The 22,622-nt window shown below is 49.5% G+C and overlaps 1 protein-coding gene across 2 annotated transcripts in view; it reads left to right on the top strand.

Annotated features, from left to right (window-relative positions):
* CFAP45 (cilia and flagella associated protein 45) overlaps nt 1-22,622 on the top strand; it is a 41,109-nt gene that overhangs the window by 1,756 nt on the left and 16,731 nt on the right. The window contains exons 1-5 of one of the 2 annotated variants that reach the window (XM_060008680.1): nt 11,147-11,173; nt 17,182-17,307; nt 19,771-19,907; nt 21,972-22,116; nt 22,452-22,622. In XM_060008680.1, coding sequence (XP_059864663.1) covers nt 11,171-11,173; nt 17,182-17,307; nt 19,771-19,907; nt 21,972-22,116; nt 22,452-22,622 — 582 coding nt within the window. In that variant the 5' untranslated portion in view covers nt 11,147-11,170. Of the gene's footprint in view, nt 1-11,146; nt 11,174-17,181; nt 17,308-19,770; nt 19,908-21,971; nt 22,117-22,451 lie in introns of those variants that run through there. The other variant, XM_060008689.1, reaches the window with a different exon arrangement.

Genomic DNA, 22,622 nt, shown 5'->3' with positions numbered 1-22,622 from the left:
GGACAGATCAACATCACTGGGGGAGGGTAGGTGGGGAGTGGGTCATACAAGCATCTCCCCAAACGCTGGGGCTGTCACACCATTTCACCCCGCTGTGGGCAGGGCCTGAATTTTGAGTTGTGTTTGCATGAGAGAAATGTAGCTCGGTGTGGGGTTGAACCATCACGGTGATGATGATGATTCACTACCATTTTTCTGTTAGTCACTCTGCTGAGAGCTTGACCTGTATATGTTCTTCCATTATTTCAAAAAATATTTATTGAGCACCTATTCAGGGCGAGGCATCTACTGGGTGTTGGAGGATACAGAAGTCAACAAAACAAGTACAGTTTGTGCCCTCCTGGGAGGAACTAGAAGAGCAGACAGGCAATTATAATGTGATTTGTGGCGTGCTAAGGGAAGTCTAGGTGAGAACCCAGAGGAGGGGACTTAACCCAGCCTCACGGGGAGAGGCATCAGTGAAGATTTCTGGAAGGTCTGAACTGAGGATTTAAGGATAATTAGAAGCATAAAGGAGAGGCCAGTAGTGTTGAAGAGGACAGCGGTCTCCGGTCTCCGCTGAGCTGCAGCATGGGTGTGGGCTGGAGGTGGGAATGTACAGGGCTGGACAGTAGAATGGGTATGTTTAGAGGCCGGAGGGGTGGGTGCTGAGAAATGCACATCCTCAGAGGGCCTTCAATGTCCATGAATAATTTTGGACCTTTCATTAAGGGCAGGGGAAGACATTGAAGGATTTTAAGCAGGGGGATGAGGAGATGAGAGTTGGGTTTTAACTTAGCCGACTTCCTGAGGCTGCAGGGTAGAGAATGGCCTAGGGTTGGAGAAGACTAGTGAGTGAGGCAGGCCAACTCCAGGAGGTTACTGCAGCAGTCACAGCAGAGGCAAGAGTGGCCTGGGGAAGGAGGACCAGTGGGGATGGAAAGAAGAGACTGGATTTCAAAATTGTTTAGTACTCTGACCGTGCAGAGTTGAAGAAGGGGGCGAGGGATCCAGAAAGACGGGCTTCTGGATTCAGCCACTAAGCAAATGGTGTCTGTGGCTAGGATGGGAAATCCAGGAGAAGGGGCTTGACCACCACCACAGAATGTTATTCTCTCCTATTTTACAGATGAGGAAACTGAGGCTAAGAGAGCAAAAGTAACTTGCAGAACCTACCTAGCAGGTGGCTGAACTGGGACTTAAAACTTGTGGCAGAAGAAGTCCAAGCTAATTGCTCACCCCATCGTGGAGCTCCCTGGCTTGGTGGCTGACCCTGGGGAAGGGTTCGGCCTGCAGCCAGCATGAACTGTGGTTTTTCTGTAGGTGGAGGCCAGGGCCACAGTGAGGAAGGGAGAGGTCTGGCTTAGGAAGAGGTGCAGGAAGTTCAGCTCTGCAGCTGCCACCCCTCCAAGGCAAATGAAGATCTGGCAGCCACAGGAAGGAACTAAGAAACTCAGCCCCTGATCTTGCACCTTGGGGTTTCTGTCCTGAAGGTCCCCTGACTTTTTTGTTTTTTGCAGTACGTGGGCCTCTCACTGTTGTGGCCTCTCCCGTTGCGGAGCACAGGCTCCGGACGCGCAGGCTCAGCGGCCATGGCTCACGGGCCCAGCCGCTCCGTGGCATGTGGGATCTTCCCGGACCAGGGCACGAACCCACGTCCCCTGCATCGGCAGGCGGACTCTCAACCACTGCGCCACCAGGGAAGCCCAAGGTCCCCTGACTTTTTGGAGCCTTCTGACAGCCTACCATTTCCTTCTAGCCATAAAGACTACCACAGCCCCCAGGAGAGTATCTGAGAGTTGTATTTTCAAGACACTTGCATATCTATTAATTCCAGGGAGACTTGTCACCTCTTGGGAAGGCTTGAATATTTTTATACCCTTTGGGGAGAAGAGACAAACTGAAACCGAGAGACTGAAAGTGATGGGCCAGGGTCCCAGGGATCTTGAGAGTAGAAAGCACACCTTATGTGCCTTTAAATGGCGCATAGTTCTCAGAACATTAGTAGCAGGCCCAGAGGCGCTCAGCCCAAGTTCATGGTTTTGAATTGGTTCTGCATGTACTAGAATTCAGGTCTCTGGACTCCTGGTCAGTCGCCGGGTGTTGAAAATACCCATGTCAGGCATCCCTGGGGATGGGCTGACTGTAGGCCCCATCCTGTATTTTCCCCCAACCCAGCTACCCTCTAAGACTGTGAGCATTGGAATCCCCTGGGGTACTGGTTAGAAATGCAGATTCTAGTTAGTCCTATTAGACCTATTAGGCCGGGAATCTGTGGTGGAGGTGATGGGGGTGGTGTCTTGAATTTGCATTTCAAACTGGCTTCCCCCATAATTCTTAGGCGGCAACACTGCCCTAGGGGGTTTGGAGAGAGAAGTTTCTCCAACAAGAAAACTGAGGTCTGAGCCAGCCCTGGCTACGCCTTGAACGGGAGTTGTCCCCCCCACTCCCCGCCCCACGCTGTACTGTTTGGCGACTGTGGCTGGGTTGCCGGGGGAACCAGGCTGTGTAACTTCCTGGCTTGGGTGGTTTTCCCCTCCTTGGTCTTATCTCAGCATCCGCCACCCAGTCCAGGGCCGTGCTGGTCACGTAGGAGGGGAAGCTGGTGCCAGGTGTGTGGAGACGTGTGCAGGGCACCAGGGCGACACTGGCCCAAGGACCTGGGGCGGGCAGGAGGGTGATGAGATTTTGAAGAAGAAGTAGGGGAGGCTGCAGATTTGTTGACGACTTTCTCCTTGGTCTGAGGGTTATCTGCCCAGTGGGAATGTGGCCAGGTGGGGATGTTGAGGAAATGGGGTTGTATGACCAGCAGGGGGCTGTCTCTGTCACGGCTTCCACTTCCACTCCCACCCTAACCATCTTCCTCCCCCAGCTCCGCTCCACCCCAACTCTTTCCCTCGTGCTCACTATCTTTCTCCTTGGCCCCAAATTTCTTCTTGTTCCTCAAACTCTCTTCTCCATCCCTGTCCCTTGCCCAGTCTCTCAGGTTGTAGCAGGAAGGCTCTACAGTTTTGAAGAATGGGAAAGAGAGAGAGAGTTTGGAAGAAAGCAGGAAGGCAGCAAATTCCTGGAGGAAAATAATTCATGCATTTAAGTATTTATTTATCTTTTAAGCCGTACTGTGTTTTAGAGAGACTTGAGGCAATTTTGATAGTTCAAGTATTCCAGGAAGAAGGGGGCTGTGAAACGGTCTCTCAGGCATCCTTTGCAACTTAGAGGATTTACAGTCTGACTCCTGGTCGTTTATACGACACTGAGGATAAAAGACATTCTTCCCACCCGCCCCCAGTATCTCCCTGCTCTGTGGGAAGGAAAAGGGAAGAAGATCACCAGGCACTATGCAAACTGATTTTCCAGCCTGGTCTGCTCTTCCCAGAGCCTCTCTTTTGGGCTATTACCCACTGCGCAGATGAGGAAACAAGGCCCAGGTGGTTATGCAGTTCACCTAAGGTCTCTCAGCTATAAGTAATGGTGACAGGGGTCCAAGTCTGTTGGACTCCAAAATCAGTCACTACTTTCCTTCTTCACTGCGCTGCCCCAGGAGCACAAGTCATGGGAGAGCACCTTCCAGGCTGCCTTAGATAGAATTGGGGGCTCTGAACAGCCTAGGAAATGATGATTTACTGAGACCTGATGGGCATCCTAGAGTTCCCATCATGGGCAGGTGTCACCACTAAGATGGGAGTAGAAGCTGCCCAAGGAGGTGGGTCCAGAGGAAGGAGCTGGGGCCTGTATCCTGGAGAACTGCCAGGATGTGTATATATGGCAAAGGAGTTCAGAGAAAACAGGAGAGCAGTAGACCACCACTAACCCACACCTCCATGCACTCAACACAAATTCTTTTATGGGAATGTGGAAGCCCCATCTTTTTGCCCTTTGTCCATGTGGGGCCCGGCTCCCTGCATGCCACATCCAGACTCCACAACTCTGATCCCTGTTCCTAAATGCATATCAGAGAGAGAGGGAGAGAGAGAGAGAGAGAGAGAGAGAGAGAGAGAGAGAGAGAGAGAGGGAGAGAGGGGGAGAAAGGGAATCAGTCTCCTTTCTCATGCTCTTAGGAGACATGCTCTAGTGAGAGGCCAGAGTTTTCATTTTAACCAAATGGCTCCTCTGGGTCCCGTCTCCCAGGCTCCTCCCATTTAAACGTGCTTGTTCATCACAGAGTCAAAATTCCTATCCCTCCTGCCTCAGCCAATGTGGGGAGCATCTCAGGAGAACGGCAGGGTGAGGCCTGCCTGACCCAGCGCCCCAAGGCCCGGTAGGGTGAGGAGAACCTGCGGGACCCAGCCCAGCCCCTGGGCTCTGCTCCCAGCTCCGAGGCACCCAGCAACTCTGCGGGATCTGGGCTCCTGGCTCCTGGCCAGCAATCCTGGGTTTACTCTGAGACTTCTCTGGGAGTGGCGATCTGGTAGGAAGCGTCAGGCAGCCAGAGGTGGAGTTAGGGTTAGGCGGATAATCTGGACCTGTCCTCTTCCTCAGGCGGCAGCAGCCAGCCTCTTAAACCTCCCTCCCCCGCCACCCGTTGTTCTCATCCCTCGGCTTGCTAGGCAATGAGAATGCTGAAAATGGGACAGAGCACAGGAGGAGAGTGAAATGAGAGCTTAAGGACTGGGCTAGAAGGAGGAAGTCCCCAAAGGTGCACAGCGAATAGAAGAGACAGGAAGAAGAGGAAGGGCAGAGGGGAGAAGGTGGAACAGGCTGGTGAGGGGAGGAGAGGGCTGAGCGTGGCTGAGGTCGGGAGGTGAGAGCGAGGGCAATCCGCCCACACCCACCGGACACGGCTGGGCAATTGAGCCAATCGCTGAGACGGGAAAGGTTGCCTCCTCACTTCTCAGAGGTGGAACTGGGTTTTGTGAGACCTGAAGCTTATACAATTTTGGAAGCTCCTTTTAAGAAAAACAAAACAAAATTAATGACAGGAGTAAACATTGAACTAGAATAATGTCACAACAAATTATACATTAAAAAAGAAAATCTGGTAGGGATTTCCCTAGCGGTCCAGTGGTTAAGACTCCGTGCTTCCACTGCAGGGGGCACGGGTTCCATCCCTGGTTGGGAAACTAAGATCCCACGTGCCGTGCGGTGTGGCAAAAAAATTTAAAAAATAAAAATCTGGCAAATACTATAAACATCATAACATCTGGAAGAATGACATAAGATTCGTATGAATTCACTGCCTGAAACAAGTCTAAAATAGTTTTCGCCCTTACCTTTTTTTTGGGCAGCTTATTCTTTGTCTCTTCACACGATAAAGATTTTGTAATATTACTTTATATGGAGAACAGAATAATAATTCAGTTTTTTTCCTCTGGCATGATTTTGATCAACACTTTTATTATCGATAGATTAGAATGTTTCATTTCACAGCTTCTTGTTGTATCAATTTTTTGATTGTTGTCACATTTGGGAAAAATCTCTGAAATTTCTCTCTTACATGAGCTGTAGAATTTCAGGAGATTGTCCAGTAATTAATCTTTTTTTTTTTTTTTTAATTTAGACTGTGCCGGGTCTTAGTTGCGGCACACGGGAGCTTTGTTGTGCCGTGTGGACTCTTAGCTGCGGCTTGCACGTGGGATCTAGTTGCCTGACCAGGGATCGAAACTGGGCCCCCTGCATTGGGAGTACAGAGTCTTACCCACTGGACCACCAGGGAAGTCCTTCAGTAATTAATCTTAAGTGTTCTTTGAGTTGATGACACTCATTTACCCGATTGTCATAAGTCCTCATTTTAGTGTACTAATGTGTTTTATGCAATCTCCATCAGTGTCAATCTTTTATATCAAATCAACAAGAAAGTTAATATTTCCCCAATATGTTCATACAATTTTCTTCCCCTTGTTAGCTGGATTATTAAACAATCCAAGTGCTTGTTTATTCTGTTCAGAATTTGTCTATTCCTCTTATTGAATTACCTTTTCTGGTAATCTGAAAATTTTTGTTTCAATTTGCTTCTCAATTTCAAAACAATTTCTACTGATTCATGGTTCATTTTTATTATTTATGTTTCATAAACCCATTAATATCTTTTATTGAAATATAATTGACATATAACATTGTATTAGTTTCAGGTGTACAATACAATGATTCAATATTTGTATATATTGTGAAATGATCACCACAATAATTTATCACCACACATTTTTTTCTTATGATGAAAACTTTTAAGATCTACTCTCTTAGCAACTTTCAAATATACAATACAATATTACTAACTACAGTTACCATGCTGTACATTATATCCCCAGGACTTTTAAATTTAATTTAATTAATTTATTTTTTTAATATTTTGGCCATGCTGCATGGCATATGGCATCTTAGTTCCCCATCGAGGGATTGAACCTGCACCCCCTGCAGTGGAAGCACGGAGTCTTAACCACCGGACTGCCCTGGAAGTCCTGGGACTTATTTATTTTATAACTAGAAGTTTGTACTTTTTGACCCCCTGCCCTGCCTCTGGCAATCACCAGTCTGTTCTCTGAACCTATGTGTCTTTTTTTAGATTTCACATATAAGTGATACCACACAGTATTTCTCTTTCTCTATTTGACTTATTTTACTTAGCATAATGCCCTCAAGAGCCATCCATATTGTTGCAAATAGAAAGATTTCAGTCTTTTTCATGACTAAATAATATTCCACCGTATATATACGCCACATTTCCTTTATCCATTGATGGACATTTAGATTCCGTCCATGTCTTGGCTATTGCTGCAGTGAATATGGGGTGCATATATCTTTTTGAGTAGTGTTTTTGTTTCTTTTGAATAAATACCCAGAAGTGAAATTGCTGGATCATATGGTAGTTCTATTTTTAATTTTTTTGAGGAACCTTCATACTGTTTTCCACAGAGACTGCACCAGTTTACATTCCTACCAACAGTGCACAGGGATTCCCCTCTCTCCACATCCTCGCTAACACTTGCTATTTCCTGTCTTTTTGATAATAGCCATTCTAACAGTTATGAGGTGATAGCTCATTGTGGTTTTGATTTGCATTTTCCTGATGATTAGTGACATTGAGCATCTTTTCATGTACCTGTTGGCTGTATGTATGTCTTCTCTGGAAAAATCTCTATTCAGATCCTCTACCCATTTTTCAATTTTTTTTTGGCTGTTGAGTTGTATGAGTTCTTTACACACTTTGAATATTTACCCTTATCAGATATATGATTTGCAAATATTTTCTCCCATTTGGTAGGTTGCCTTTTCCTTTTGTTGATGGTTTCCTTTGCTGTGTGGAATAAACCCATTAATTTTTCAGTAAATTTTCCATCCTTTAATACATACTTGTAAAGTTGACAAAAGAAGAAAATGTACTCTTTCTTTCTTTCTGGCTGCGTTGGGTCTTTGTTGCTGCATGCAAGTTTTCTCTGGTTGTGGCGAGCGGGGTCTACTCTTCGTTGCAGAGCGCGGGCTTCTCATTGCGGTGTCTTCTCTTGTTGCAGAGCACGGGCTCTATGTGTGCGGGCTTCCGTAGTTGTGGCTTGTGGGCTCTAGGTGCTCAGGCTTCAGTAGTTGTGGCTCACGGGCTCAGTAGTTGTGGCGCACAGGCTTAGTTGCTCTGCGGCATGTGGGATCTTCCTGGACCAGGGCTCAAACCCGTGTCCCCTGCATTGGCAGGTGGATTCTTAACCACTGCGCCACCAGGGAAGTCTGTATTATTTAAATTTTTTTTTTTTTTTTTCTGTATGCAGGCCTCTCACTGTTGTGGCCTCTCCCGTTGCGGAGCACAGGCTCCGGACGCACAGGCTCAGCGGCCATGATTCACAGGCCTAGCCTCTCCGCAGCATGTGGGATCTTCCCGGACCGGGGCACGAACCCGCGTCCCCTGCATCGGCAGGCGGACTCTCTACCATTGTGCCACCAGAGAAGCCCTGTATTATTTAATTTTTAAAGACACTTTCCAGAAAGCAGTTTAGAAAGGCATATGTAAGTTGTTTCAACTTTTTGAGAATATATTATAGATCATTAAAATATCACTGTTATGTAGCAAGGTGTGGGAGGCAGAACAGTGCACCACCTCCCCTCCTGCGAATGTCCACCTCTTAAATCCCAGAACTGTGAATATTTACCTACAGGCAAAAGGGACTCTGCAGATATGGTTAGATTAGGGACCCTGAGATGGGGGGATTACCTTGGATTATCCAGGTGGACCCAACCTAATCACAAGTCTAAAACTCAGGGAACCTTTCCCAGAACGAGATGCGACTAGGGTGGAGTGCTCAGAGAGATGCAGTGTTACTGGCTTTTTTTTTTTAATTTTTAAATTAATTTATTTATTTAGCTGCACCGGGTTTTAGTTGCGGCATGTGGGATCTTCGTTGCTGCGAGCGGGATCTTCGTTGCAGCATGGGAGATCTATATCCCTGATCAGGATGTAACTCAGGCCCCCTGCATTGGGAGAGTGGAGTCTTAACCACTGGACCACCAGGGAAATCCCACAATGTTACTGGCTTTAAAGATGGAGGAAGGGGGTCATAAACCAAGGAACATGAGTGGCCTCTAGAAACTCTAGATAAAGGATTCAGCCTAGAGCCTTAGCAAGGAATGCAACCCTGCCGACACCTGGTTTTTACCCAGTAAGACCCTTGTTGAACTCCAGAATTGTAAGATAATAACTTTATGTTGTTTTAAACCACTAAGTTTGTGGTAAGTTGCTGCAGCAGTGGTAGAAAACGAATACACAAGGCTTGAAGAGTTTTCAAATGGAAAGACCATCTCATTATACCTAGAAAAATCCAAGTAAGCATGTGTGTTTAAAATTATCTAGAAGTCGAAAAGAAAACCTATCACTGTTGGAAAAACAGAAGTAGTCAATGAGTTTAGGTCCTTTGAAGGCAGCTTTTTTTCTCTGATGAGATGCATATTGTGTTTATAATTACATATGTTGCACCACTGGGTCTCTTCCAGGCCAGAGAGGACTTCAGTTTGACCAGGTCTTGATAAGAACAGAATACTCACTTACAGTTTTACATAACAGAGGCTTAGAATCTTTTCACAGAGGGACTTCTGGCTTTGTTCATTTCAAACCTTGTTTTTCCTCCATTTTGCAAATACTCTTGGCGTGAGCAGCGTAGCACATATTCCCATGGAGATTATGGCCAGTCCCTCCTGTCCTGACATCAGGTGAGGTGGCATAGTGGCTTGGTGGAAGGAGTGTTCCAGGCAGCCGTTCCTCCACCTGGACAGCTGGCAGTAACTTAACTATCTGTGTAAGTGGTGGAGAACCACACAAACCTGTTTCATTAAATGTATGTAAATGTAAAATGTATGCTTAATTCAGCTTACTTTTTTTTTGGCCGTGCCGCGCAGCATGCAGGATTTTAGTTCCCTGACCAGGAATCAAACCTGTGCCCTGTGTAATAGAAGCGCGGAGTCCTAACCACTGGACCACCAGGGAATTCCCTCAACTTACTTTCTCAAGGGGCTCAGGCAAATGGGAGACCTGAAGTTTAAGCACTGATAGCTTTGAGGTAAATTCAAACAAAAGCCTGGGAAGCAATTCCCTTACTCTGCATTTGGTCATCCCCCTCCTTTCTGCCTCAACCTCACACCTTTCCTTCAGAGAAGCAGCCTGAGTTGAGAAAAGAACACTAACTTTTGAGTTTGGACAGTTATCTCTCTTGGTCTCAGTTTTTTCTTTGGTGATGGGGATAATAACTACCCCATAGAGATGTGGCTGTGAGAACTGGGTGGAAAACATAGGGGAAGCATCCAATCCACAGGGGACTGGTTACTTCATTTCCCTCCTCTCTGGGTTGCTACGAAGAGGCTGGGGAAAGAACGGTGCCAGGAACAGAAAAGCCCTTCCCTCACTCTCAAGCCGGGAGGATCGTGCCAGCACCTGTATGGTAGCTACCCTGGCTTCTCCCTCCCTCTGATCCCACCTCCAACACTTTCTGCCCGCCCCACCCCCTAACTTGTCCTTCTGAGGATCCCAAAGGAGATAAGGCTGGAAAATCCAGGGAAGGAATGTGAAGCTTGCCGGAGTTAAGCCCTTTTAAAAACAACTGGAGGTGACCTGGTCTCCCTTCCCCCACTCCCCTGGAGCTTGTAAACAGCCCTCAACCACCCTAGCTCTGCAGCCGATCCTTCAGCCCTGAGTATGTCCGAGGAGGCAGTGACTGGCTTTACAACACAAAAGTCAGGTTGGAGTAAGCCCCAGAAAGGTGGGCTGTGGAGAGAGGTTTGGGCGTGGGAAAGTAGCTCAGAACCGAAGTCACCACTTCTTTTTGGTCTAAGAGTTCAGTTTATCAGCACTGGAGAAAAAAACAAAAGGACTCGGTCTTGTGGGAAGGCTTTGTGAGGCCCGGAGCAGGCACAGCTGTGGGGTAAGTCCAATCTTGTCCCTGCAGGTTGGGAGGTATAGGTGCCAAACCAAATTGGGAAAATCATAAAACTCCTAAAAGGCTTTCCAGAACAGTACATACAAACTGGGAAGCATTAAAAGGCAGGTTCCCTAAAGCCAGGTCCATAGATTTCGATTCAGATACTCTAGTAGGGTCTACATTTCATTTTTAATAAACTCTCCCAGGCGATTCAGAGCTGGAGGTCTGAGGCCCACAGTTTAAGGAAATGCTCCTGAAACTACATACACATCCTCATGGCTGGAAGTTCTTTCTTTGGTCTAACCAGACTCTCTGCTGCTGTGAAACTTGTTTCGTCTGATCCTGATTGCTTCTCTGCAGACTAAATTCTCATCAGCGTTTGGCTTGGCCCCTCACAAGCACTGGGGCAACGGTTACCATGGTAACCTAGATGGGGTGTAGGGGAAAAACCGTGACCCTGGGCCTGGCTCCTGGAGTGGCTGCCAGCAAGTCAGACCCCCTGGGCCAATGCTAGGACCTTGACGGTTTGGGTCCTGACCCAAGAGTTCAGCCAAAGCTAAGTGAAGAGCGGGGCGCGCCAGGGCGGGACAGTTTTTCAGAGCCAAAGCTCCCGCTCGAGCGCCGGCGGGAACGGTCAGAGGGTGGGGTTCGTGTTTCTAAAGCCACAGCGCGCCGCGTCTACCAGCCGGAGCGGATCAGAGCGGAGGGGCGGGGCCGGGGCCGGGGCCGGGGCCGGGAGGGGGCGGGGCCCGGGCCGGAGAACGCGGGCTCTTGGTTACTACGGTAACGCGTCAACACCAAGCGTCGGTGGTGCAGTAGGTGGCGGAGGCGGTGGAGGAGCGGAGTTAGAGAGTGCGGCTGAGATGGTGAGGTCCCGGGTGTGGAGGAGAACCTCGGATGGGGGCCTCATGTGTCCTCAATTGGGTTGGGGTTCTAATCTGGGAAAGTGGGCATCTGGGAGACTGACAGAAGTTGGGTCTGGGGTCAGGAAGGCCCAGGAGCGGGGATGACACCCCTGGAAGAGGCAAGGGAAGTCCTGAGGGGGGTCCAAAAGAGAAATTAGGGGTGGGGTCGATAGCGATTGGAAATGTGATCTGGTGCTGAGCAGAGGAGGTGGGGAGAAGGGCTGTCCCAACCTTCTTCCCCCTCCCATCGGTCTGGGGCCTCCATGGGCTGGGGATTGTGGGATGTGATGTGGGAAAACCATTGGTGAGGAGGCCAGATAACAGGTTATGGTACGCGTTCTGCCTCTGACCAGCAGGGTGACAATGTGTAAGTCACCTAATGTCCTGAGCCTACAAGTCCTTGTCTTGTTACTGGGGCTCTGGGTCACTCATAGGTACTCAACAAACATTTGCAAATGAATGAATGAATGCAGAGGGTACCAGATTTGAAAGTCCCTGGAGAGGGATTGGGACTGTCTAGCAGGCCTGAGGTTCCCCAGGATGGAGAGAACAAGGGTCATGAGGGTTGAAAGGGCAGCAGGCCTGGAAGGAGGTATGAAGATGATGTCTGGGATCCCATGAGGAGGGTGTGGTCCCTGAGGAATAAGTGAGAGGGGCAGAGGATAGGTGTTGGAGCCTTGGGTTACTGGAAATAACCTTAGAATTTCTGGGTGAACACCTGGTGGCAAAGGAGTCTCTGATGTACCTGTGGACACACTTCATGTTCAGAGGTCACACTGCTTTTCTGGGACTCAGTGGTTCAAATTCAGGGTCCCCAAGTCAGGATTTCAAGAAGACCCTTGTTAATTATAAAAGAAACAAATCTCCCACAAAGAGCATTTATGCATTTTACGATGCATGTTTATCTCCAGCTTTCCTGAGTGATTTACAGGCCCAGTGCTGTGTGTGTGTCTCTGAGGGCCTAGCGTCACACTTGGCATCTAAGGGCACACAGTAAATGTTAGTTCTCTTTTTCTCCTGTTTCAAAAATGTCATATTTCCAAGTCCAAATTCATCAGTGAGTTGCACCTGGGCTAGACTTGTGGGCTTTGGCTCATGCAAATCAGGGACTCCCCACCCAAGGGCCACTCAAGGAGGGGTTTTGGTCTGTTGACTGAGCCCTTCTGAAGTCCCTTGGACAGGACTGGGCATATGAGCACCTTTGAGAAGCAATGGGTCAAGTTAATGATCTCTGCCCTTCTGTGAGACCAAGAGTGTGTGTGTGTGTGTGTGTGTGTGTGTGTGTGTGTGTGTGTGTGTGTGTGTGTGTGTGTGTGTGTATGGTGCTACTTACTAGCTTTTGAGAGTGTTTGGAGGAGTGGGGAGAGGTGATAGTTGCGGGGAGGGTCACAATGAGGCAGACCTCCAGGATTCTTACAAAAACAATGAATACCATCCCCCAGAAGGAGGGACAGGGCCTCAGTACTGAGTAGCATGTCATCTTCAAATGGTACTCCACAGATGGCCAACCCAGTCTTATTTGAGGAAAAAGGTGACCTGAATGTATCACTCAGTGGAAGGTAAGGTACCTGGTTCATGGGCATCCCCACCTTCTTAGTAACCAAAGTCTACAGAAAGCAGGAAGAATCAGGCTAAGAGCTCAAAGCCTGAATTTGCCAGCCTGCGGTGAACCTATATGCAAAAGAGACACTAGGTCCCAGGTGGAGAGGACATCCAGGAAAGGACAAGCCTTTGTCTTTGTTCAGTTGACAGGTGTTACAGTTACGTCATGGAAATTCCACACTGCCCTGTTCCAGCCCTGTTCAAGATCTGTCTTGTTGGATTTGAGCTGAACATCCTGGATCTCGGGACATCTGGCACTGCAGCTTTTTTTTTTTTTTTTTTTTGCTATACGCGGGCCTCTCACTGTTGCGGCCTCTCCCGTTGCGGAGCACAGGCTCCAGACGCGCAGGCCCAGCGGCCATGGCTCACGAGCCCAGCCACTCCGCGGCATGTGGGATCTTCTCGGACCGGGGCACGAACCCGTGTCCCCTGCATCGGCAGGCGGACTCTCAAACACTGCGCCACCAGGGAAGCCCGGCACTGCAGCTTTTTAAGGGCTGCACTCTCTGTGTTCAGAGTCAGGGCACCAGGTCCACTGCTTTGTTTTGTAGTCAAATAAAAATAGTTCCCCCCTCCCCCTGCCCCAGTCATAAAGAGAGTTACCTACTCAGTGCAGAACATTATTCAATACAAGAAACACCTTAAGATGCTAATACTCACATGAAATTACTGTTAAACATTCTTGTGAACTTCCTTTTAGTAACACATTCTGGATGAATACCCTTCACATGAACATTTTTACTGCTGTACTTCCATGTTTCTTATAATCTGCTTTCTTTAACACTTAATATGGGGACTTCCCTGGTGGTCCAGTGGTTAAGAATCGGTTTTGCAATGCAGGGGTTGCCGGTTCAATCCCTGGTTGGGGAACTAAGATCCCACATGCCGTGGGGCAACTAAGCTCGTGTGCCACAATTAGTGAGCCCGCGTGCCACAAGGAAAGATCCCACATGTGGCAACTAAGACCCAACGCAACCAATAAATAAATATTAAACAAAAAAAAGAATTGAAAGCAGGGACTAGAACATATATATAAACTTAATATGTTAGGGAGATCATCCTGTATCTATAACGGAGTGAAAATCATCTTCTGAATGACCAGTTAATCTTTCTGCATCAGTCTCTCCCAGAGCCCCCAGCAATGGCTGAATTCTTGTAAACCTGGGATGGAATGGTATTTGAAGAGACAGGGAGTCAGCTAGGTCACCAAAAGGAAAATATCAAGGCAGAGCTGGCATCTTTTTCTGTCCCAGTCCTCGTCTTTGCCGATCATCCTTGTCTCCTCAGCGGTCTTTCCTTACCTTCAAGAGCTGCCTTGGGAATTCCTTGGTGGTGCAGTGGTTGAGAATCCGCCTGCCAATGCAGGAGACACGGGTTTGAGCCCCGATCTGGGAAGATCCCACATGCCGTGGAGCAACTAAGCCCGTGTGCCGCAACTACTAAGCCTGTGCTCTAGAGCCGCGAGCCACAACTACTGAGCCCGTGTGCCACAACTACTGAAGCCCGCGTGCCTAGAGCCCGTGCTCTGCAGCAAGAGAAGCCATTGCAATGAGAAGCCCGCACACCGCAAGAAAGAGTAGCCCCTGCTCGCCACAACTAGAGAAAGCCTGCGTGCAGCAGTGAAGACCCAGTGCAGCCAAAAATAAATTTAAAAAAATAATAATAAAATAAAGCTGCCTTCCACCAGGGAAGACTAGCCGGCTTCTCTCTAGGTATGGCTCAGCTTCTTGGGGATATTTATTTGGTCATGCAAGAAATAAAACCAGCCCTTCACCTCCTGAAAGAACCTCTTGCCTATTGCCTCTAGCCCAGAGGGATCTAACTTTCCATTTCTGCTTGGTTCTTCATTTTTTTCTAGTACTTTTACACAGTGACCTCCTTAATCCTTCTTGTTGCTTTTGGCAAAACTGGTTATTCTAACCCTGGTGTAAGGCTTGTGGCTTCAAAGTCAGCATTTCCCCAATAAGGTTTTTCAGCCACCCAACCCCAGAACTCCAGGCTTCTTTCTGCTCTGCCCAGTGGCCGCTTTACTGTGGTCATTATCTGTTTTCCTTCCTATGTTCTGACTTCGAGGCTCAGGCAGTCGAGTATCTCTTGTGCGACTTCCTTTTGATCTGGGTATCAAGAGCATAGGAGAGAACGATGCAGTCCCAGCCCTGGAGGAACCTATGGTCTGGTGGACACCCAAGGCCAAGGGAAAAGCTTGTAGGAGCCCTTGAAAAGAAGCAGGAAAAAAAATGCAAAACAATAATGCTTTCCATCTGTGCTCCGAAGCCCTTTCTCATACATTATTTTCCACAGTGCAGAGCACATCCATGATATGGAAAATGTGGAATGGTGGCATACTCGGGAAAGGCTTCCGTCTCAATCTGGCCTGCAGCCCCCAAGAGGTCGTCTTGTTTGGCTTCATTCATTCATTCTTCCTCAAATACATATTGAGCTCCTACTACATGCCAGGCACCTCTCCCCTTAGTTGTCTACAGAATTCACGCCATCTCTCATGTTCCATTGCCCTCCATCTTTTCTGCTTATTCCCAATGCTTTGCCTCAATCCCACCTATAGTGGTTTCTATTCATCTCCTCTTATTCTATTTTTGGTGGAAAGGGGAGCTGTTGCTCCCCAGTTACCATATAATAACCCTTCAGAGTCTGTTATTAGGCATCCTTGGGGCTGCCGTATTTACCTTTTAATGAAGCCGAGTTTCTCTGCTCTCCTATACGGGGGCTGACCAAGGCTGTAAAGGGAGGCGCCCTCTGTAAGCCTCCTGCTGGCTGTGCCAGGCTGGGAGGGAAAGGGTGCACACAGCAGTGCCCGTTGTGTGGAACAGAGCCAGCTGGAGAATAATCGCCCGATTTAGTGTGAAAACCTGATTCAGGTGGAACAGGTGCTGCCGGGGTGGGAGGGTGTCTGTGTGGTCATGGCAGATCAGAGAGAACTTTCAAAGCACACTGTCCAGTGTTTAGTGACCTGGAATGTGTCTCCCTGTCCACCGTGTCCTGTGGACAGCTGCTCATTCCCAGGCTTGGTAGACCTGACGTGCCCAGTCCATTCCCCCTAGGTGTCCCAGATCAGAGAACTGCGGGAGATGTGGGCTCCTCCAGAGCGAGACGTGAATCAGCTTTAGATGAAGCCTGGAGTTGTCCTGCGGTCCTCACAGAAACTGCCTCCTGGAGATAGACTTCTCCTCTTGGGTGTGAGCTGAAGCTGGACTGACCTTGGGGAAAGGAGGTTGTATCAGTCAGGTTCTTGGTTATAAGCAACAGAGCCAGAACTTGAATTTAAGGAGAAGGGAATGTGTGGAGAGGATTTTGGAGCGCGCACAGACTTCACACCAACGCTGGGCAAGTAGGCTTGGAAAATGAGAACAAAGGAGGCACTGCAGCCGGAACCCAGGCCTAAATGACAATCCAGAAATGGTCTGGCAAAGACCCTCGATGCACTGTGGCACCTCCAGCACCGGCAGCTTTACTGTGGGCAGTTGCCACTGGTACCCTTATCAGCATTGCCCCAGACACGGGGTGTGGCTGCCTCTGTCAGAAGGGGTTTCCATGTTCTCCTTCTTGCATCACTAGTTCCCTATTTATTGTCAGGCTTGGGGTATCTGATGGCTCAGCCTAGGGGTCCTTTGCCCAGGCTTGGAAGACAAACATCTAGTGTTTTCAGCTTCTACATTCACGGATGATCCTTGTCACTCTCAGCTCATTAGATGGGGAACTCCTCCAATCTAGAAAGTACTGGATGCTTAAAAGCTGACTAATGCACATGAAAGGGGTCCTGGGAGTGAAAGAGCATCACGGTGGATGCTCTGAACTGGTCTGCCTAACTGTAGCTGGCAGCTGTTACAAAACTGAACCACCCGCCAGCAGTAGGCGAAGTGCTTTTCCATCCTGCATGCCCTCAGGTCCCCACCACAACCTTGTGAGATGGTGGGGACATGAAGGAGGGCAAATAGTAGTGTCAGTTACGAAGGAGGTTTGGCACTCGGGCTGAGGAGTTTGGAGGTGAAGAGGACACTGCACATATCTGGGCAGGAAAGCCCACGTGGCCTCACAAGACTGTGCTTGTGGAAAACTAGAACCGAGCTGACACTGAGATCATCCTCCTGCCGTCCTGTGTCCTTTCTCCTTCCTTCCCTGCCGCACGGCGTCTTGGCCGTCTTTAGCTGGGGAGCCTCAGGAGTCCTCACTGAGCTGGTGTGCCCGCCTCTGCTCCTGTGGGGTGTCCCCTACATTTCAGGGCTTACCCAGGGGCTTTCCCACATGCCCATCCAACATCCCCCCAGCACGGGCTGGCGAAGTGTCTACCTTGCCCGGGGTCCAGATGGCACTCAGTACTGATGACCCCAACTCTCTGCCTCTCCCTGCAGCCGTTAAGCACAGCCGGCATCCTGAGCTCCTCCTCTACCACTTCCAACAGGTTAAGGAATAGGCCTTGCTATCGGACCAAAGCCCTGAACTCCGAGGTGGATGAGAGCCTCTTCGGAGCTATCAAGGTAACCCTCACCCAGCCCCTCCAGGGAGCGGCCACTTGGAGGCAGTGACCCAAACTAGCATTGCTCAGGACAAAGCTAGCTCTGGGCAGGCCACCCCCTCCCAAGTAATTCTCAGACTGAAGACCGGGAGGGGTTCTGAGGCTCGAGTGCACGAGCTCGGAAGCCTAGTGGAGCCCAAGCAAACAGGGCACCTGGCTTCCTCCACCATGAAATCCTTAGGTCTTCACAGCATTTAAAAATCTGTTATAACGTTGAAGGGAGTCTCAGCTGCAGAGCACTCAATATTCGCTCTTTGCTCAGTGAGCGCCCCGTGATGGAAATGTTTGAGGGCCACTGGCCCAAGCTTGCAGATACAGACCAACATAATTACCCCTCCATCGGAGAACAGCATCAGAGTGAAAAAACACAGAATCAGCCTTCTTTCCCGGTTGCTCAGCTAAAACAGTTACTTTTGGCTTCCCTGGTGGCACAGCGGTTGGGGGTCCGCCTGCTGATGCAGGGGACAAGGGTTCGTGCCCCGGTCTGGGAGGATCCCACATGCCGTGGAGCAGCTGGGCCCGTGAGCCATGGCCGCTGAGCCTGCACGTCCGGAGCCTGTGCTCCACAACGGGAGAGGCCACAACAGTGAGAGGCCCGCGTACCGCAAAAAAAAAAAAAAAAGAAAATACAGTTATTTTGCTTTGGGAAACAGGCAGGTGTTTGTTTGCAAATGTCATCCCATCTAAGAGGCTGACGACTTGAGAAGGAGAGCCAGAGTGTAACTTGGAATAACCTTGGTACACGTGATGTTCAGACGGTAAGAAGGAAGAGAGGCAAGGAGAGAAAGAGGATGAGACATGGAGAGAAGGGTGGTGAGAGATCGAGAGAGGAGAGGGACGCTGCCTGTATGTTATCTAGTTGTTAGAGTAAATGCTAAGAGCTCTCAACACAAGGAAAACGGTTTTCTCTATTTCTTTAATTTTGCATGTATATGAGACGATGGGTGTTCCCTAAACTTATGGTGATAATCACTTCATGATGGATGTAAATCAGGTCAATATGCTGTACACTTATACAGGGCTGTATGTCAACTATGTCTCAGGAAAACTGGAAGAAAAATAGAAAAAGAGGCAGAGAAAAGCGAAAAAGAAGAAAGATACCAGTGGTGGTGTGAATACTAGTGTGAATAGCTCTGGCTGCAGGCACACTGGGGAGACGAGAGTTGACATCTACCCCTGCCCCTCACTCCCCTCACTGCGGACAAGAAAGAACTTTCCAGAGTGTTCCAGATGGGCATCTTTATCCATTTAGAAGATGCCCACTCTGCAGCAGTTTCCTATTGACAAGGGAAAGAATCAAAGCAATGCAGTTTCACTTACAGACGTGTCGTTTATTTGTTTTGAGTCCATGGGGAGTCTTCTAGTTAAACTGAAGATAGATTTGGAAATGGCCGAGTTCTCCAAGCTTAGTCTTGCTGACTTGCAAGAGTGTGCAGGCAAAGTAATGCCTATTCCTGGCCTGTTCTTTGGCCTTTTTGCTGGGTGAGAGTCCAGGAAGTCTCCCAGCCCGGCAATTGGGGGCAGAAGTGGCCTGTGGCCTGACTGAGTTGTGCCACTTGGAAGCAGAGATGGGCACCAGGTGGCAGCAGCACTCCAGGGACGGGTGTGCAAAGCGGGATTCTCCAGACAGGAAGGACCTCCACCGAAGCCATGCCCCTGCCTCTACTCAGGACCACAGATACTGCATTCATGACAAATGAAATTCTCTCCTGTGTTCAAAATTTCCTGAAAAGTGATTTCATTTTCTTACTATGTTACTCCTTCATGGTCAGAGCATTTTTTAAAAAACCTCATATATCTAATTTGTATTTGCCTTGCTGAAATCTGATTCACTGACTCCCTCATCCCATTAGATTTAAGGGCAGGTCTCCACCAGGGCCATTTAGCTATTTCTAAATTCCTCCATATGGCTTTTTTGGGGGATGAAAGTAAATGAATCATTAGAAAGGATTAAAAATAACAAATATCATAGATTAGATGAGTCTGTAACAAATTGTATGCTTCAAACCCACAGCGTGGTCAGGAGAGCTAATTATTTTTTCTTTCGTAAACCACAGAGGGAGGAGAACCTAGAGACCCCAAATTTTCATTCCTGATGGTTTTAGGTTAGGAATGGACGTATGCTAGCAACCCTCCCCCCGCGCCCCCATCCCTCTGGGAGTATCTGTACAAGGTATAAAGAAGGCTTGCTCTCAGAAGAGTTGGTCGGTACAGAGCACATCTGGCCATGTTCAAGGGCAGAGTACGCTGCTGCTCTCAGTGCCCTGGCTACTCTTGGTGGTCCTGCAGTCTAGGCCCCAGCCGGCCTCCTCTGCCGCTGGATGGGGTAGAAGCCCCAGGAGAGGGGAAGGCTGCACTTGAAGTTAGGGCTGACCAGCAGGAAGTGTGGTGACCAGCTTTTAAGCTGTCCTTCCTGACACCACAGCCTCTGACCCAGAGCGACGGCCCCATCGTGCTGCTCCGAGATAAGCATGCCATTCGGAAAAATCTCACTGCCCTGGGCTTGGACCACAAGCCGGAGACCGTCCAGCTCATCACCCGGGACATGGTCCGGGAGCTCATGTGAGTACCTAGCGCACAGAGCCTTTCCGCTGAGGACCTCTGCGTAGAGATGGGGAAACCCACCTGGTCTCATTCTGTCATTGCGGACCCCACCACTTTCCTATTCATTTCCCCCCTTTCGTTTCTTGGTTCTCCTTTTTTCTCCATTTTGGTTTCTTTTGTTTCTCCCCACCTTGTATCTATTACTGCCATTGCCCTTGATTCCCAGCTTCTTTCTCTTCCCTTTCTTCTGGCTGCCTTGGGTCCTATGGGGCTGGTAGAGGGGAGGTGCTTAGGGGTCCTCTCTGAGCCCCCATTAGAGCACTTTCCCATTGGTAAAGGGAAATGTCCAGATGAGTCACTTCCTTTTGGCTGCATCAAGAATAGGAAGCAAAGGGAAACTGACCAGATGCCTAATTAGCCCCTTGGCTTCTTGCCAGGCTCTGAGGCCAGAAGAGGAAATTCCCAAGGGCTCTTGGGTTCCTTTGGGATTAGCTCAGCATGGCTTCCTGACTGGAGCAGCCCCCTTGCTTGGGCCCCTCCTGTGGGGTTTAGGCCCAGCTCAGCCATGTGAAATGAGCCAACACCGTCACTCAGTGGTTTAGCTCTTGTGCTCGTGCTTCATTCTCCAAACCATTCTTCCTACTCTGGCTCCACTCACTAAAAACTTGAATTCCCAGAAAATGCAGCCTGTGTCACAAGCTGGGGAGGCTCGGCTGGGACACAGCTCCAGGAGCACTGTCTGGTCAGCTCTGGCATGAAATGGCCAGATGTGGTAGCAGCCCTACAGGTACTCCTGGGGCCCAAGACATGTCTCCTTCTTGGACTGGTCCATCCCTAAAAAACACGTTGGAGGGGACTTGTCAGGGCTGCTGAGAGCAGCGTGAGATGCTGCCTCAGATTTAGATCACTTTTTGTTATTCCACATCCCAGATGTTTGGGGCCACGCCACCCAGTGAACCACAAGATCTTGGCTAAGCCTCAAGTCCACTCGCTCATTCGTCCACCTCCTGGACACCTCCCCTGCACCAGTTTTTTTTTTTTTTGCAGTACGTGGGCCTCCCACTGTTGTGGCCTCTCCCGTTGCGGAGCACAGGCTCCGGACACACAGGCTCAGCGGCCATGGCTCACGGGCCCAGCCGCTCCCGGCATGTGGGATCTTCCCAGACCGGGGCACGAACCCATGTCCCCTGCATCGGCAGGCGGACTCTCAACCACTGCGCCACCAGGGAAGCCCCCCCGCACCAGTTTTATTGGAGGAAGTTTAACTTCCTGCCTCCTAGCCATGTACCTGTTAAATCGCCTCACCCAGAAGCATCTTTATCCCCACCCCTCTGCTCCATCTTTAATGTGTGTCATTTGTTTGTAATCTTTATAATTATCTATTGGTTTGTTGAATGTGCTGGGCAGCTAGAAAGGTCTGTAGACATGTCTCTGACTATTGTTGATCAGAGAGTTTAATTAATATTTAGGTTTCAAAACTTCTCTCTGGGCTGGATGCACAGGGATGCTATTGTTTCTCACTGGCATCCACTTCATCCTTGTCTGGCAACCCCTTGCTCTTTGTATGTCATCCTTGAGGAATCATCTATTTTAAAAGTTCAATTCAACAACTTTATTATGAGTCCTCAGTCTGTGCCCAGCACTGTGCCAGACGCTGGGCTGCCTGTGGGGTTAAGACAGAGTCCGTATCCTGGAGGAGCTTGTGAGCCAGCAAGGGAAACAGAAGTTGCCCACAACACTGGCAGGGAGAGCAGAGGGAAGGAGGTGGTCTATGTACGTATACATGGGGGAGGGTCATACACGGCGACACAGAGAAGGTAGCATATGAACCGGACCTTTTAGCAAAAGTCCTTAAACTGTCCCTTCTTTAGCCCGTGACGCTACTCCACCCTTGCCTGGGACCACTTTTCCCCAGTGGACCCGTTGCGCAGTTGGCTGTCTCTCCTGCCCTTGCCCGAGTCCCTGCAGGCGGGTGGGCAGTGATGAGGGGCAGGGAAGAGAGCCGAGCAGCCTGCAGTGTGGTGCTGAGAGCTTGCCCTTCCCTCCCCTCCCCTCCCTAATTTTGTTCAATCCTTGTGTCAGCATCCCCACCAAGGACCCCTCCGGGGAGTCCCTTATCATGAGCCCTGAGGAGTTTGAGCGGATCAAATGGGCATCCCACGTGCTGACTAGAGAAGAACTCAAGGCCAGGGAGCAGGCCTTCAAGGAGGAGAAGGAAGCCATTGTGGTAGCTACCCCCGTCCCCCATCTATGCAGAGGGGGGTTGAAGAGAAGGGCTGGGGAGAGGCCGGCTTCCCACAAGACTGGGAGCTCTAGTTATGGGACCCTGAAATGGGGCGTGAACGTGCTAAAGAGGACGTGTTGTAGAATTAAGAGTGGGTGTGGGGAGGAACCGCAGGGCGGCGGGAAGGGTGAGGAAGCCAGGCTGAGAAACCCCTGGGCTCCGACAGTGCGGTGGGGTGAGGCGAAACTCATCTGGGGTCAACCGTGGCAGCCGGGCTAGTGCCCAGGGCACACAGCACAGGCAGTAACCCCCCACTAATCCCGACGTGGCTCCCATAGGACGCAGTGACCACACGCAAGAAGATCATGAAACAGAAGGAAATGGTTTGGAGGACCAGCAAGAAGCTCAACAATCTGGAGGAGGTGGCCAAGGACAGGGCCCAGAACCTCCTTCAGAGAGCCAGGCAGCTGCGGATGGAGCAGGAGGAGGAGCTGAAGGACGTGAGCAAG

This window comes from Delphinus delphis, chromosome 1 (genome assembly GCF_949987515.2).
Source record: "Delphinus delphis chromosome 1, mDelDel1.2, whole genome shotgun sequence".
NCBI lineage: Eukaryota > Metazoa > Chordata > Mammalia > Artiodactyla > Delphinidae > Delphinus > Delphinus delphis.
Note: the sequence above shows the minus strand (reverse complement) of the source record. Positions and strands in the feature narration are given on the sequence as shown.